The following is a 12806-nucleotide window of genomic DNA, read 5'->3' as shown; positions in this document are numbered from 1 at the left end:
GTCTCACCTGGTGTGGTAGTGTGATTTTGGGGGATGGAGTGGGGTCACCGACGTGTTGCTGTGGGCCTGGTTCAAGTACCTGCTCATGAGAGCAGGGTGATCCTGCTCGTGGGTCTCTTTCAGGTCCTCTACGTAACGTGACGGTCCCCCCTCCATCCTCTCCACACTCAGCAGGCCCCCGTGGCCGTCCTCCACTGCTGCCCCCTCGTCATAGAAGAGCAGGCTGCGGGAGCGGACTGCACACACACATACACAAAAAAGAAAGTTATGTCGTGCTAATTTTTCATGACTATGAGCTTGTTTTAAAGATGTGCAAGATAAAGAAATAAATTCATGACTTGTATCACTTGAGTGTTTTTTGCATTTGGTTAAAGAAGAACGAAAGATTTGGAGTGTGCTGTTCTCTTCTACTTAGGTGAATCAGCAGCATGCATTAAGGTTAGCATGATCTTCGGTTACCACGGCAACGCAGTCACTATCAGCCACAGACTGAGTCTGTAGGGCCCTTGTGAAAATGGATGAATCCTCTTTCAAGCACAGCTTTGATAGAGCCGAAAGAGACATGGTTACGTTTGTTAGTGTGTGAACGTATTGGTTGAAAGAGAATTGTGAAATCTCCTCAAAGTGACGTTATGATTTCAATTTGAAACTCTCTGGGATGTATGACAGTAATTTAAGAGTGACAATGGTCACCGACAGTCGCCGGTCCGGGAGCTCTGGTAATAATCGGCACAGATTATTAGCCAGACATCCTTACACTCTTTCACTCTCTCATGATTCTATCAAAGACACCATTACGACAGCAGCTATTATCCGGCTGGGTAATTTACTGTATTAGTGTGTCTGAAAGCCCTTAAATAACCCTAGTAAAGGCATACAGTACAGTTTTCATGTTTATGTTGTTTAAACGTGAGCTTAACTCACGTTTCCCTGCCAATGACGTTTCCCTGATGAGTTTTTATTGTAATTTATAATTCCGCTATTATCCACTAAGTGACACTTAAAGGGGGTCGCACACCGGACACGACGCTCAGTGGCGCATAGCGCCATGCCGTTCTAAAAAAAAAATCAAACACATTGTTGTCTATGAGTATATGCACACCGGCGCCGACAGGTGGCGCCTGTCCACTCCGCACAATTTTGACGCAGGAAGTTGCTCAAATCCCTGTCGCGCCACACAGCGCCACATCATATTTGTCCCAAATCATTAACGATTAACATTGGGTGCTAACGTATATTTTTGCAATTTGAAGTAGACGCTATCTGACTTAGCTTGCACTATTTAATGTGCACTTCCGGTTTACAATACCCCCAAGTTGTCCTAGACGCACCGCTGAAATCTTTTTAAATGCAGTGAAAACGCCTTGAGAACGCCGAATGCCAGCTGTTTCTCAGCTGAGTGCCAGCTTTCTTTAGCTGAGCGCTTAGGTAGCTCTGATACTTCAGCCGTGAGCCGTGTATGTTTTGATCATCGTTCAGCTTTTTTTTGTATCAGCTTTTTGCTAAACATTTTGTGTTTTTTAAGAAACCTATCCATATTTGAGAGGTGATAAAAGATAACAAATAAAGTAGGATGAAACTTTTTTCGCATTTGGTTTATTTGTGTGTTTGTTTGATATTAGAGGGTCTGTTCTGTCATTTGATATATTGTATGTTTATATATTTTTAGAAGAAAATTTTCCTGGAAGGCATTTTGTGAAACTTTTTTTGGGGAACTATTTTGAAAAAAAAATGGCGGGGGCTGGCGGAGAATGAGTATAATTAATATAAATGCATTGTTACTTAAAAGGCAAAGACATTTTATTATGTTTGACATCATGCGAACTACACAGTGAAGTAGCATACAGTATTTTGGGCATGGGTGAAACATACCCTGGCTGGTGGTGTAGAGGTCACCTGAGGGCAGTGGTGCGGACTTCACCGTGTGTGAGGATGATGAAGATAAGGAGGAAGAGTAGAGGGAGAGCTCAGGTAGGCAGGGAGCCAGTGATCCGAGCACCAACACAAAACACAGCGCCACCACCTGGCCAGGAGGAGGAACCACACACACGGTGAGCACACCACCCCACTTTAAGCCCTGATGTAATTTCACTACACCGGTCAAAAGAGCACTGACCAATATCTACATGTCTAGGATGAGAAGACATGCTAGCATGTCAGACTAAACAAAGTAAACTAAATATTTAATATTGTTCATAAGCCGAGGTATATGTGAGATGTGTGATAGAGAGAGAGAGAGAGAGGTTGAATGCTTGTGTCTGTGTAAGAATATGTGTAAATATACCATAAGACAGGTTCCAGTCTGTGTGGAGGCGATCTTGCAGGATCGAGGCACTTTCCCGCTTACTAGAGCCTGCAATCTTTGCAGCTGCTGAAGGAGAGACCTACAGATAACACACAAACACAAAACAGGAACGATTAGCATTAACATTTATGCGTTTGGCAGAGGCTTTCATACAGTACAAAGCGGCTTACAGTGCATTTACTGTACTTTTTTTACTATGTGGATCGAACCCGTGACCTTTGCACTGCTAATGCAATTCTCTGCCAATTCAATCTCAGGAAAACAGAGTCTTTAGTTCAGGGTGTAGGCAGCGTGGATGTCTGTAGGCTATATGCGTTCTTCCCTGTGCCAGATTTTTTAAACATCAGGTTGTTCTCATTTCTAAACTCAGAGAACATTTGAGGATAATACAGATGTCATTTGATCACTTGCCATTGTGTTACATAATAAATTTGCCTTCATACCACTTGCACATCTGACATACAGAAGCACAGTCGACCTCCTCCACAATGTCTCTGTATGGACAGAGTGAGTGTATATTAAGTTCCCCTTTAATTAGGCCAATCAAACATACGCTTTCTCTCTCACATACAGACTTTTAATGTGACCTCTCCCACACAAAACACCCATGGTGACAGAACTGTGGTCAAAACAACTAAATCTGTATGCTCGAAATGGCGTACAATGACACATTATAAAAAAGTTGGTTTTAACCGATGGCTGGGTAAATACTGTATTGGACAGAACACACTGTTGGATTATAAATAAACCCATTCTAAGTGGCTGTTACCCAATTGCTGGGTTATATTACGGAAACAATATTCTATTACTTAGTCTGCCGATACCAATACATACTGATACTCCTTGTTTCAAATTATTATGTTGTGAAATCCTAGAAGTGCAAAGTAAGGCCATTGTCTTTGTCACCCAATTCAAAATAATCCCACAGTATGAGTTCTGATGCTCTTTTACACCCCTTTTGATTGCCAGGATATAATTTGTCCTGATCACTGGCTATCTTTTAACAATCGTCTGATGTCTGATAGTGGGAAGTTGCTTTTACTGCCAATACCGATTATAGGCTGATATATCTATGCATCAATAGTTTTAAGCCATAGTTGGGTAACAACAACCCAATATAGGTTCATTTATAACCCAAAGGTGTGTCTGTTTAATTTTTATACAATCAGGGGTTAAAACAACCCAGCATTTTTTGTACTAAGTGTACTAACGATATATCAGCTTATACTGCAGTATGTAGTATGCACACTGTGCATGTACATTGTATATGCATATGTACTGTAATATTAATAAATAAAGTACCACTGATTATTATACACTTTATATTATTATACAGCTTATTATATCACAGACAGATTATTTGCCCTTGCTGCCATAATTTTCCGGTAAAAATTGAAGAGAAAATGTTAAATAACTTTGTTTTTAGAGATATGTTTTGGAACTGTGTATTTTTTACTTCAATCGCCAATTTAACATGCAATGTAAAAAGAGGTAACGTGATGACACATATATTACAGTTTAATGCATACTGTATAACACTTCACATAATCTTAAAAAACAAGTAGGCACTATACAGTGGGCAGTACTGTAGAATTTCAATTCTGGATCTAGAAAATCAGACTTAAAGGGATAGTTCACCCAAAAATGAAAATTCTGTCATTATTTACTCACTCTCATGTTGTTACAAACCTGTATAAATGTCTTTGTTTTGATAACACAAAGGAAGATATTTTGAGAAATGTTAACCAAACTGTTTGTGAATCCTATTCACTTCCATAGTAATAAAAAATAATACTATGAAAGTAAATGGGGTCTACGAATGGTTTGGTTACAAACATTTCTCAAAATATCTTCCTTTGTGTTCATCAGAACAACAAAATTTATACAGGTTTGTAACAACATGAGAGTGAGTAAATAATGACAGAGTTTTCATTTTTGGGTGAACTATCCCTTTAAGTGCATAACACAAAGACATAGACATCCCTCTAGTGTATTAAATAGGAATTGACATCAAACTAAATGCAGAGATCAATCAATGAGAATGTAACATTCCTTTGGCAACAATCATTGATTTGTTTAAAATGACTTATGTGTTTCAACAGGCACTGTGATGGAAAAACACTTTGCCACAACATCTTTCATGCATTATTAATGCATTTATCTTTAATAATTGATTTATCTTTTAACTCAAAAACAAATTCCACCACCAGATAGAGCTATTGCAACAGGAAAACGGATGAAAAACAATACAAAAACGACATTAATACTTCATCACTTGGGAGAACGGCAGCCTGAGGTTAAGTGCCTTGCCTTAGTGATGGTTTATGAGGTGCAAACCTGCAACCTCTGTGTGCAAGTGCAAATCTTTACCAACTTGGCTACCTCTATATTAATTCTCACACATGCATAATGAATGCTGTGGACTGCTCTATTCTAAATGGTACATTTTTAGCAGCGAAGAGCTTGGGCATCTACTGTCCTAACAATAATTACCCCATCTGAATGATATAAACAGTGGTTTACTCCGCATTAATATACGACCCACCCGCCACACAACACACAAATGTCCCCCCTGCTGTCTCTTTGAATTCTTCTAGCTAACACTGTTAGGGCACTATCCCAACAAGATTCGGCAGAAAGCCAACACACACACTCGCTCATTATCCTGTAATGAGGGGCATGCAGGCACCGTGCTGCGTGATACTTAAAGTGTGTGCCGTTAATAAAGGGCTCGAGCCAATCCTCTTTAAAACTACACTATACACTTATACTGTATATATACAAACACACTTTCATGTCTCTGTCTTGTCCACACACACACACACATACTGAAGCGTACTGACAGTTGCACTACTACAAAAAATGTAAATATCCTAAAAAGCCAAAGAAATATGAAATGCTCTACTAGGTGGAGAACATTAATATGGTACTTTCTTTGGCTGTTGCTGCGTCTTATAGTCAGGTGCGCCTTGTAAGCAGAGCTGTGTAGATTACTTATGAATTGTAATCCGTTACTGATTACGATTAGATGACAACATTTGTAGTCAGTAATATAATCTCTTAGATTACACATTGTTGGTAACTTAATCTGACTACTTTGGGATTACATTTAGATTACTTTTGACATCTTATTTGATTTCAAATAAATAAAAAGGGGGACAATATTCAATTTTATTTCACCAAGAGCCTTAAAGACTCATTTGTAAAGTGCAATGTACGGACAGTAAATACTTCACATAACTGACAGACACTGATTTACTTTTATCATAATCTTATTTTTTAAGGTTACAGGCCAAAAACAACAAATATACAATAATTATATTTTAATTATTATTTTGTGATGCCAGTAAAAATTCTGGCATGGCAAGTTAAAAACTGAACCAAAATATTTCCTCCAGATCTGCTTTATTTTAAATAAAATAAGTAATATGTGGTTATATGTACATATAGATTCATTGTTTGTCGAAATTATTGCTAGGGACAATTCAGTGTTCCCTGGATATTAGTAGGGACATGTCCCTAGCGTCCCTACCCAAATCAATGCCTTGCATCCAGTGATCAAACACTGAGTGCTGCTCCATTTTGCATCTTGTCTAACGTAAGCGGTAGGTTAGTTTAATATGAAAAATGTAAAAAAAAGAAAAGATATCCAAAATTGTGAACATCACACTGCCATAGTGTGAATAATATGTAATCATGTAATCCATAAAAAAGTAACAGTAGTCTGATACGAGTATTTTAAAATGTAGTTTAATCCGATTACAAGTACTTGATTTTTGGAATCTGATTACGTAATCCAGATTACATGTAATCCGTTACTACCCAGCTCTGCTTGTAAGTCAGTATGAATTAATTTTGACATTTACGAGGCAAGAGACAACATTACCGTCTACAGCCGCGAGAGTCCGCCATATGCTGCTTCTGTATTTATGTAATTTAATGGGTTCAGTAATGTGGAATGACGAGTATGCGAACTTAACACTAGTTGGCTTGTTCGGTGAATTTAGACTATTCAACCTTCCAGGTAAATTCTGTATGCTATGTTTTATCGTTTAAATAACTGCTAAAATTACTCTAACTTACAGACATCTATTCAGCCTGCCGTTCTGTCTGCTATTGTTTAGTTGAATAACTCGCCTTTCCAGATTAAATGTCTGTTCTTCGGCTTGGATTTTGTGAAATAATTTTCTAAATAAACGCGTCGTATAGTCCACTCACTGTGACTTATATATGTTATTTTGTCTTAATGATGAATTTTTGAATGATGCGGCTTATAGTCCGGAAAGTACGGTATATGCATATGTATATATACTGTATGTAAGATATGCATACTGTATATAAAGAGTTGTTTCTTCAATACGGTTTTATGGTAAACCCACAAAAAAAGAGCTGACTTTGATAACACACAATCACCCCACTGTGCTTTCTGGGCAAACAGTAGGAAGAGACAGCACCCTGTTGACAGTGCCTATGTTCTAACTAGGCCACCCAGGAGTGCATGAAAAGGTGCTGCTATATGTGATTGGAGGGGAAGGTTAAGAGCTGCCCGCATCTGGACCGACTTAGCAACACCTGCTGACTACACAGATGCTGCTAATACGCTTACAATTGCATTAAAAATCCTCATATAAAGTGATCACTGCTATTAAACGCATGCGCACGTGTGGTATCTCACCTGTTGGCACTCTCGAGTGTCTCAACCTTTTTCCACAGTTCATTGTTTTCTGAAGTATAGTTCTCCACTCTGCAGAAAGAGAGAGAGAGAGAGAGAGAGAGAGAGAGAGAGAGATAGTTTTATACTAATGTCCCTTGATTCAAACACATAAATAAACGACTTTTCCTGTTAACTATATGACCTCACATCATTAAATCAAATGCATGTGTCTTCATGTATCAATAATGACCCTTTGACAGACTACAGGATGAAGCAGTGGAAATAAAAGTGTATGTGTGTGTCCAGTGTGAGTCCAGTCTCTCCAGCACACTATCCAAACCCTGAGAGCCTAACAGCAGCACAAAGGGAAAATGAGTCATAAACGCACACACACACACATATACACACCCCAATGAGTGCGTGGATTGTAGCCATTGGCCGCATTCACACAACAAACCCATAAAAGAGCGAGCTGGACACACAAGATTTTGTATTTAGAGTGTGCTGTGGTAAGCAAGAAGTGAATATTAAAGGAGAGGAGGTCAACTGAAAGACACAATAACGAGAGGTGCAGAAGAGGAAGAGCAGACAGGAGAGTAGATGCAAACAATGGAAGTAAGAAGAGAGAAAAACGTAAGAGATGAAGAGAAGGGAAATTACTTTTTCTCCAAACACTCCACATATTCTTTCTTCTTTCTGCGACTTTCCTGTGCAGAGATCTACAAAAAAAAGATGAAAATTGATGAGGACTGACTAGGCAAAATTATCTACATATGATCTAATTTATAGGTATATAAAATTATTTCGACCACTCTTTTTTTAATATAATGAAATTAAATGGGGACTGGGGCTGTCATGATAATTTAAAGCACCATAAAAGTGGATTATTAGGTTTGTGAGCTTTCAGAGTTTGCATCTAAAAACTATAAAAGATTATTAATACCTTGTTTTTGATTTTCCTGCGGACTCTTTTAAGGGCTTTTTCCTCAGTTTTGGTTAGGGGTAGTTTGTTGGGAACAGGATATCCCTCAGCAATCAAAGTTCTCTTCTCTTCCTCTGTCAGCATTAAAGGACCCGACGTTCCCTGCAGTTTCTGCATAATAACACAATTCAGCATTTAAAACCACTCTGTTTGTATATAGGATGTATGTCCATGTGTTGTATGTTTAAAGGGGCCATGGCATGAAAATCTGACTTTTTCCATGTTTATGTCCCCAATGCTTCAATCAACCTAGAAAATGTGAAAAAGATCAACCCAGTAACTTAGTTTTGGTAAACCATTCTTTACAAGCACATGAAAAATAGGTCGTTGAAATTTGGCTCTCCTTATGATGTCATAAGGAGCTCTTATTATAATAATACCACCCCTTAATCTGCACTATCCAACCACAGCACTGCCATTTAGTGCAGAGAAAAGCACAATTGAGTTTTAATTGCAACAAACCACCATCATTGTGATCAGTGTTTGAATTTCATCAGCTCATTTGCATTTTAAAGGACACACCCAATACGGCACATTTTTGCACACACCTACAAAGTGGCAATTTTAAAATGCTATAATAAATTATTGATATGGTATTTTGAGCTAAAACTTCACATATGTGCTCTGGGGACACCAAAGATTTATTTGACATCTTAAAAAAGTCTTGTGCCATGACCCCTTTAAGAATGCGTGTCTCATACTATAATGTGTCTGGTGTGTTACTCACATGGGGGGCAGTGAGGAGAGGGGATGAGGAGATGGCTGCAGAGGTTCGAGCCTGTAGCCGGGCAGGACTGGAGGGCGGCAGTGAATGTGGGCTCTGCAGGTGACCGGGGCTTAGTGGTGGGAGTGAATGTGGGCTCTGGGATCCATCGCTGTCACTGCCATGGCTACTGGGGGGAGTGGGTGGCAATCGCAGATGCTCATCTGTTGGGAAAGGAGCAATAATCATAAAGCACGGAAAACACCTGTGACTCCTCTCTTTATCTCTGGCAGGAACAGCTGAGCTCTTAATGATCCTTTTTGACTCCACACGGATTCCACAGATTTGATTGACTGTAACTGTCCTAAATATGTGACATACATCAGATTAAAGTAATAGTTCACCCAAAAATTAATATCCCGTTATTTTTCCTCACCTTTATCTCATTCCAAACCCGTATGCTGTTCGTTTTTCCACAGAAGGCAAAAAGGGAAATTTCACGCTCTTCTTTTTGATCGCTTTTTTCAATGACGGTTCACAATGATCGTAGTGGGAAATTTTTTTTGCACTATATTCCAAGTTCTGAAGTCATTTGATTTATATAAAGAACAACATTTCAGTTTCGCTCTTTATTTTTATGGTACTTTTATGGTTTTTATATAATTTTTGGAGCTTGACGGACACAGTCAATGAGAACTGTTATTGTATATAAAAAAAGAAAAAGTGTGATATTTCCCTTTTCTGCTTTAAAAAAAATAACAGGTTTGGAATTACATGAGGGAATAATATTGAGTAAATAGTGAAATATAACCAGGTCTGAAATGGGGGGACTTGGGTGGACTGAGTCCAGAGAGTGGATTTCAAAGGAGGATGTAGTTCCAGTTCAAAATGTGGAGGGTTTATCGATGTCCAAACAATGCAAATTTCAGACATAAATATAGGGGGGATTCTTGCAAAATATACAATACGTCCCCAAGTAGAGTCCCCCTGGTGAATCTCGGACACTTCAACCATTGAATATAACAAAGAGGGATAAATAAATCATTATTAAATGCGCTCCTGAAAACCACAACAAATTCCTTGTGTGCTTGTACACACCTGGCGAATAAAACTTAATCTGATTCTGAAATTCTGAACGAATTCTGCACATTTTGTTTTAAAATGATCATTTATTCCTTGAGAAACTTTTTATTCATTCCCCTGTCAGCAGCAAACTCAGTAAAGGCCAATCCTTTTGGTAAAGTTTAGGACATTTTACATAACACATGCATACACAAAGCTGCAAAGTCTGGTGGGTGTTGAACTGGCTTGTGTGTTTAGTCTGGCATTGCATACACAGCACTGCTTTAATTCTGTTTTCCCTGGATGAACAGAATGAGAGGACGTCATACTGCCAGACAGACAGTGCACGCACTAGGCCTGCAGGTGTTAGGGGTTGCTTGCCATTCGAAGATGCATTTTGATCCATAATAAACCAGATTGACTTAGGACCCTTTAACGGTTAAGCACCTTTCTCAGCAGCACAATAATGGCAGTACTTTTATTCTGAACTATTTACATCAGCTGCAAACTACAGTGCCCATATCCTACAATCTTGCCTAGCACCAATGTCAACAGTTTTGCATAAATTAGCAGCAAAGTGTTTGGTAAAGTTATGTGGATATTTTAAAAAATTTCACAACACAGTTCAGAATTCTTTCCCATGCTGTGCCTGTGACCCTGTTTTTATCAATAGGCCATTCAGAATGGACTAACCTAGAGATCTGAGAGATTCTCAAACACATGGAAAAGCTAAAAAAAGAAACACTCACACTAAGTCTCATTTCCTCTGGAAAAGGAAAAAAGGAACACAATTACAGTATTTATAACCTGAACTGACCTGACCTACAGCGAGAGAGCAAGATAAAAAAGATATGAAGAATTGCATTGGCCATTTGCATAAAGCAAATGCTGTATTAACTTATGTGTCTAAAATAAATATTATGCACTGCGTTTAACTGAAATTCATTTAAAATTTTATTTGTGCACTTTTAGATTGAGGATGTTGGAGAGCGACATGATGATCCACCAGTTTCTTATACACTAAGTACATATGCTACCCAATGCATGACAGTTGCTACTGTAAAGAGTTTATCATTAACATACATGATCAAACAAACTGCTGACTGTGTGTTTGCATGTGTTCTGGTTCTACGGGTGTTAAGACCTGAGTGTGTTTTTTTCCTTAAAGACAAATTCCACACCTACCTGTAGGAACACTGAGAAACTGGTTCACCTCGCTGGGCTCTGCTTTGATGGCAGGAACAGAGTTTGAGCTTAGGCCTTTGGAACCCTAACACAAAAACAAACAAACAATTACTGTAAAACCATAAAGCACATGCTTGTACGCTGAAGTATGTGTCCGGATGACAGGAATATTATAGGGGCACAAAGATGGTATTATAGATTTATTGGAAAGTCTCTGATGATATTTTGCTCCAGTAGTAAGCAGTATTTACTGGTATTAATTGGTAGTGACCTGTTTAGGGGAACTGGAATAAATGTGCTATATGTTGGATGTCAGAGAGAGTAAACACAGCTGAAGACAGACTCAAACTGTTTACACTGACGGAGCAAAGGCTACCCGTCTGTTGACAGCACGCAGTCTGGTCAGCGACCGACAATCTTACACACACAGAAAGGCGGCATCAGAGCTGTACCCTTCACCTCTTTTTGGGCATTATTTTTTAATCAGCATATGTATCGCCCATAATCTTGAGGTAGCCCTTGCACAAAACAATCTGAATATATACTGTATATACAAATACTGAAGTGTGTCACTATAAAGATTGTAAGTCCTATAACACTCATATGGTGCAAGTTATACTAAGGTTCGAGTAACTATATTTTATACATTTTTATGCATGTACTCTTATGTCTATGTTTGTGTGCGTTCAGAGACTGAATATGACAATAAGCTACAGATGGAAATAAATACACTGTACAAAATGCTGGGTTATTTTCAACCCAACATTGGGTCAAAAAGGGACAAGTCTAGCCATTGGATTAAATTATCCCAGCAAATGTTTATATTTGATCCAATGAGTAAAACAACCCAATCTTTTGGGTTAAACAACCCAGCATAGGTTGCATTAAAACCCAATGGGCTTGGTTCATCTCTTTTTGACTTAACAGTGGGTTAAAAATAACCCAGGATTTTTTTAAACAACTGTTTCAAAGAAAAAATCTTTCAAATAGCTAATAAAATCTACTTCTAGTCAAGTTTCATTAAAATGAAACTATAGCAAAATCAGGTCATATACTGTTTTGGTTGGAAGAAGGACTTGGACTCTAAGGTGGCCTCAAAAAGGTTTCAATTCATTGCTTGAGGATTATGTAATATATGCAGATCATGAATTACAGTTATTATAGTGCTTCAGTTCGTAATGCTATGTTATATACAGTATGGTTTGTGTTTGTCTCCACTTCCTGTGACACACGGCCTCCAGTGCATCTAGACCGACAGTCCGGCAGATCCCAGCGGGACGTCAGAACAGCTTTACGCCATGTGTGTGCCTAAATAAAGCACTTGTGCTTATATAACCCATTCCATCCTCAAAATTATTTCATCCAGCCAAGATATCCTTGACACGGCCCTGTTGTTAATTTTCGAGCAAAGAATGTTCAAGTCTTGTTCTGCGTGTTTGCTTATTTTGATGACAGGTATCTTCAAACAGCAATCTGCTCCCTGGAGAGGGTTTATGGGAGTTCGCGGAAAGTCTGGCCCGTGTTAGCGTGGAGTCAGAGATGGGAGAAAGCCATTCCAGGGCTCTGATGCTCAAAGCGTGTCTGCAGCCAGATCTGCACACTAAACTAATCTTCTCTCAACTCAACACTGATGCTGCTGGAGCCGATCCCTCTGCTTCAATGAGTTCGCACTGCAAACATGTTCGCTGGGCAGAGAAGTGAAGCAAGCAGCCAGCTGAGCAAAACAGCACATGATGTGTGTGTGTGTGTGCTTTTCATTGTCATGCTGACACAATGGTCCCTCTGGTCCACCGTGTGTGTAAGGATCATTACCATCAGCTCGGTTTCAATTATATCCAGTAATATTACACTCAAACATAGCTGTTACAGTGAATATGATGACAATACAGTTGCCTGACTTATAAAACGAACCTTT

General features: G+C 38.8%; 1 protein-coding gene across 4 annotated transcripts in view; it reads right to left on the bottom strand.

The window, feature by feature from the left end:
- Positions 1–12806, bottom strand: part of creb3l1 (cAMP responsive element binding protein 3-like 1) — a 39044-nt gene that overhangs the window by 2379 nt on the left and 23859 nt on the right. For 2 of the 4 annotated variants that reach the window (XM_073859078.1, XM_055206631.2), the window contains exons 4-11: positions 10892–10976; positions 8669–8868; positions 7903–8052; positions 7620–7678; positions 6981–7049; positions 2285–2384; positions 1873–2023; positions 8–236 (exon numbers count right to left, since the gene is read on the bottom strand). In XM_073859078.1, coding sequence (XP_073715179.1) covers positions 8–236; positions 1873–2023; positions 2285–2384; positions 6981–7049; positions 7620–7678; positions 7903–8052; positions 8669–8868; positions 10892–10976 — 1043 coding nt within the window. Of the gene's footprint in view, positions 1–3; positions 237–1872; positions 2024–2284; positions 2385–6980; positions 7050–7619; positions 7679–7902; positions 8053–8668; positions 8869–10891; positions 10977–12806 lie in introns of those variants that run through there. The other 2 variants (XM_055206636.2, XM_073859079.1) reach the window with 2 other exon arrangements.

This window comes from Misgurnus anguillicaudatus, chromosome 21 (assembly GCF_027580225.2).
Source record: "Misgurnus anguillicaudatus chromosome 21, ASM2758022v2, whole genome shotgun sequence".
Lineage (NCBI taxonomy): Eukaryota > Metazoa > Chordata > Actinopteri > Cypriniformes > Cobitidae > Misgurnus > Misgurnus anguillicaudatus.
The sequence above is the reverse complement of the archived record's forward strand: the minus strand, read 5'-3'. Positions and strand labels throughout refer to the sequence as shown.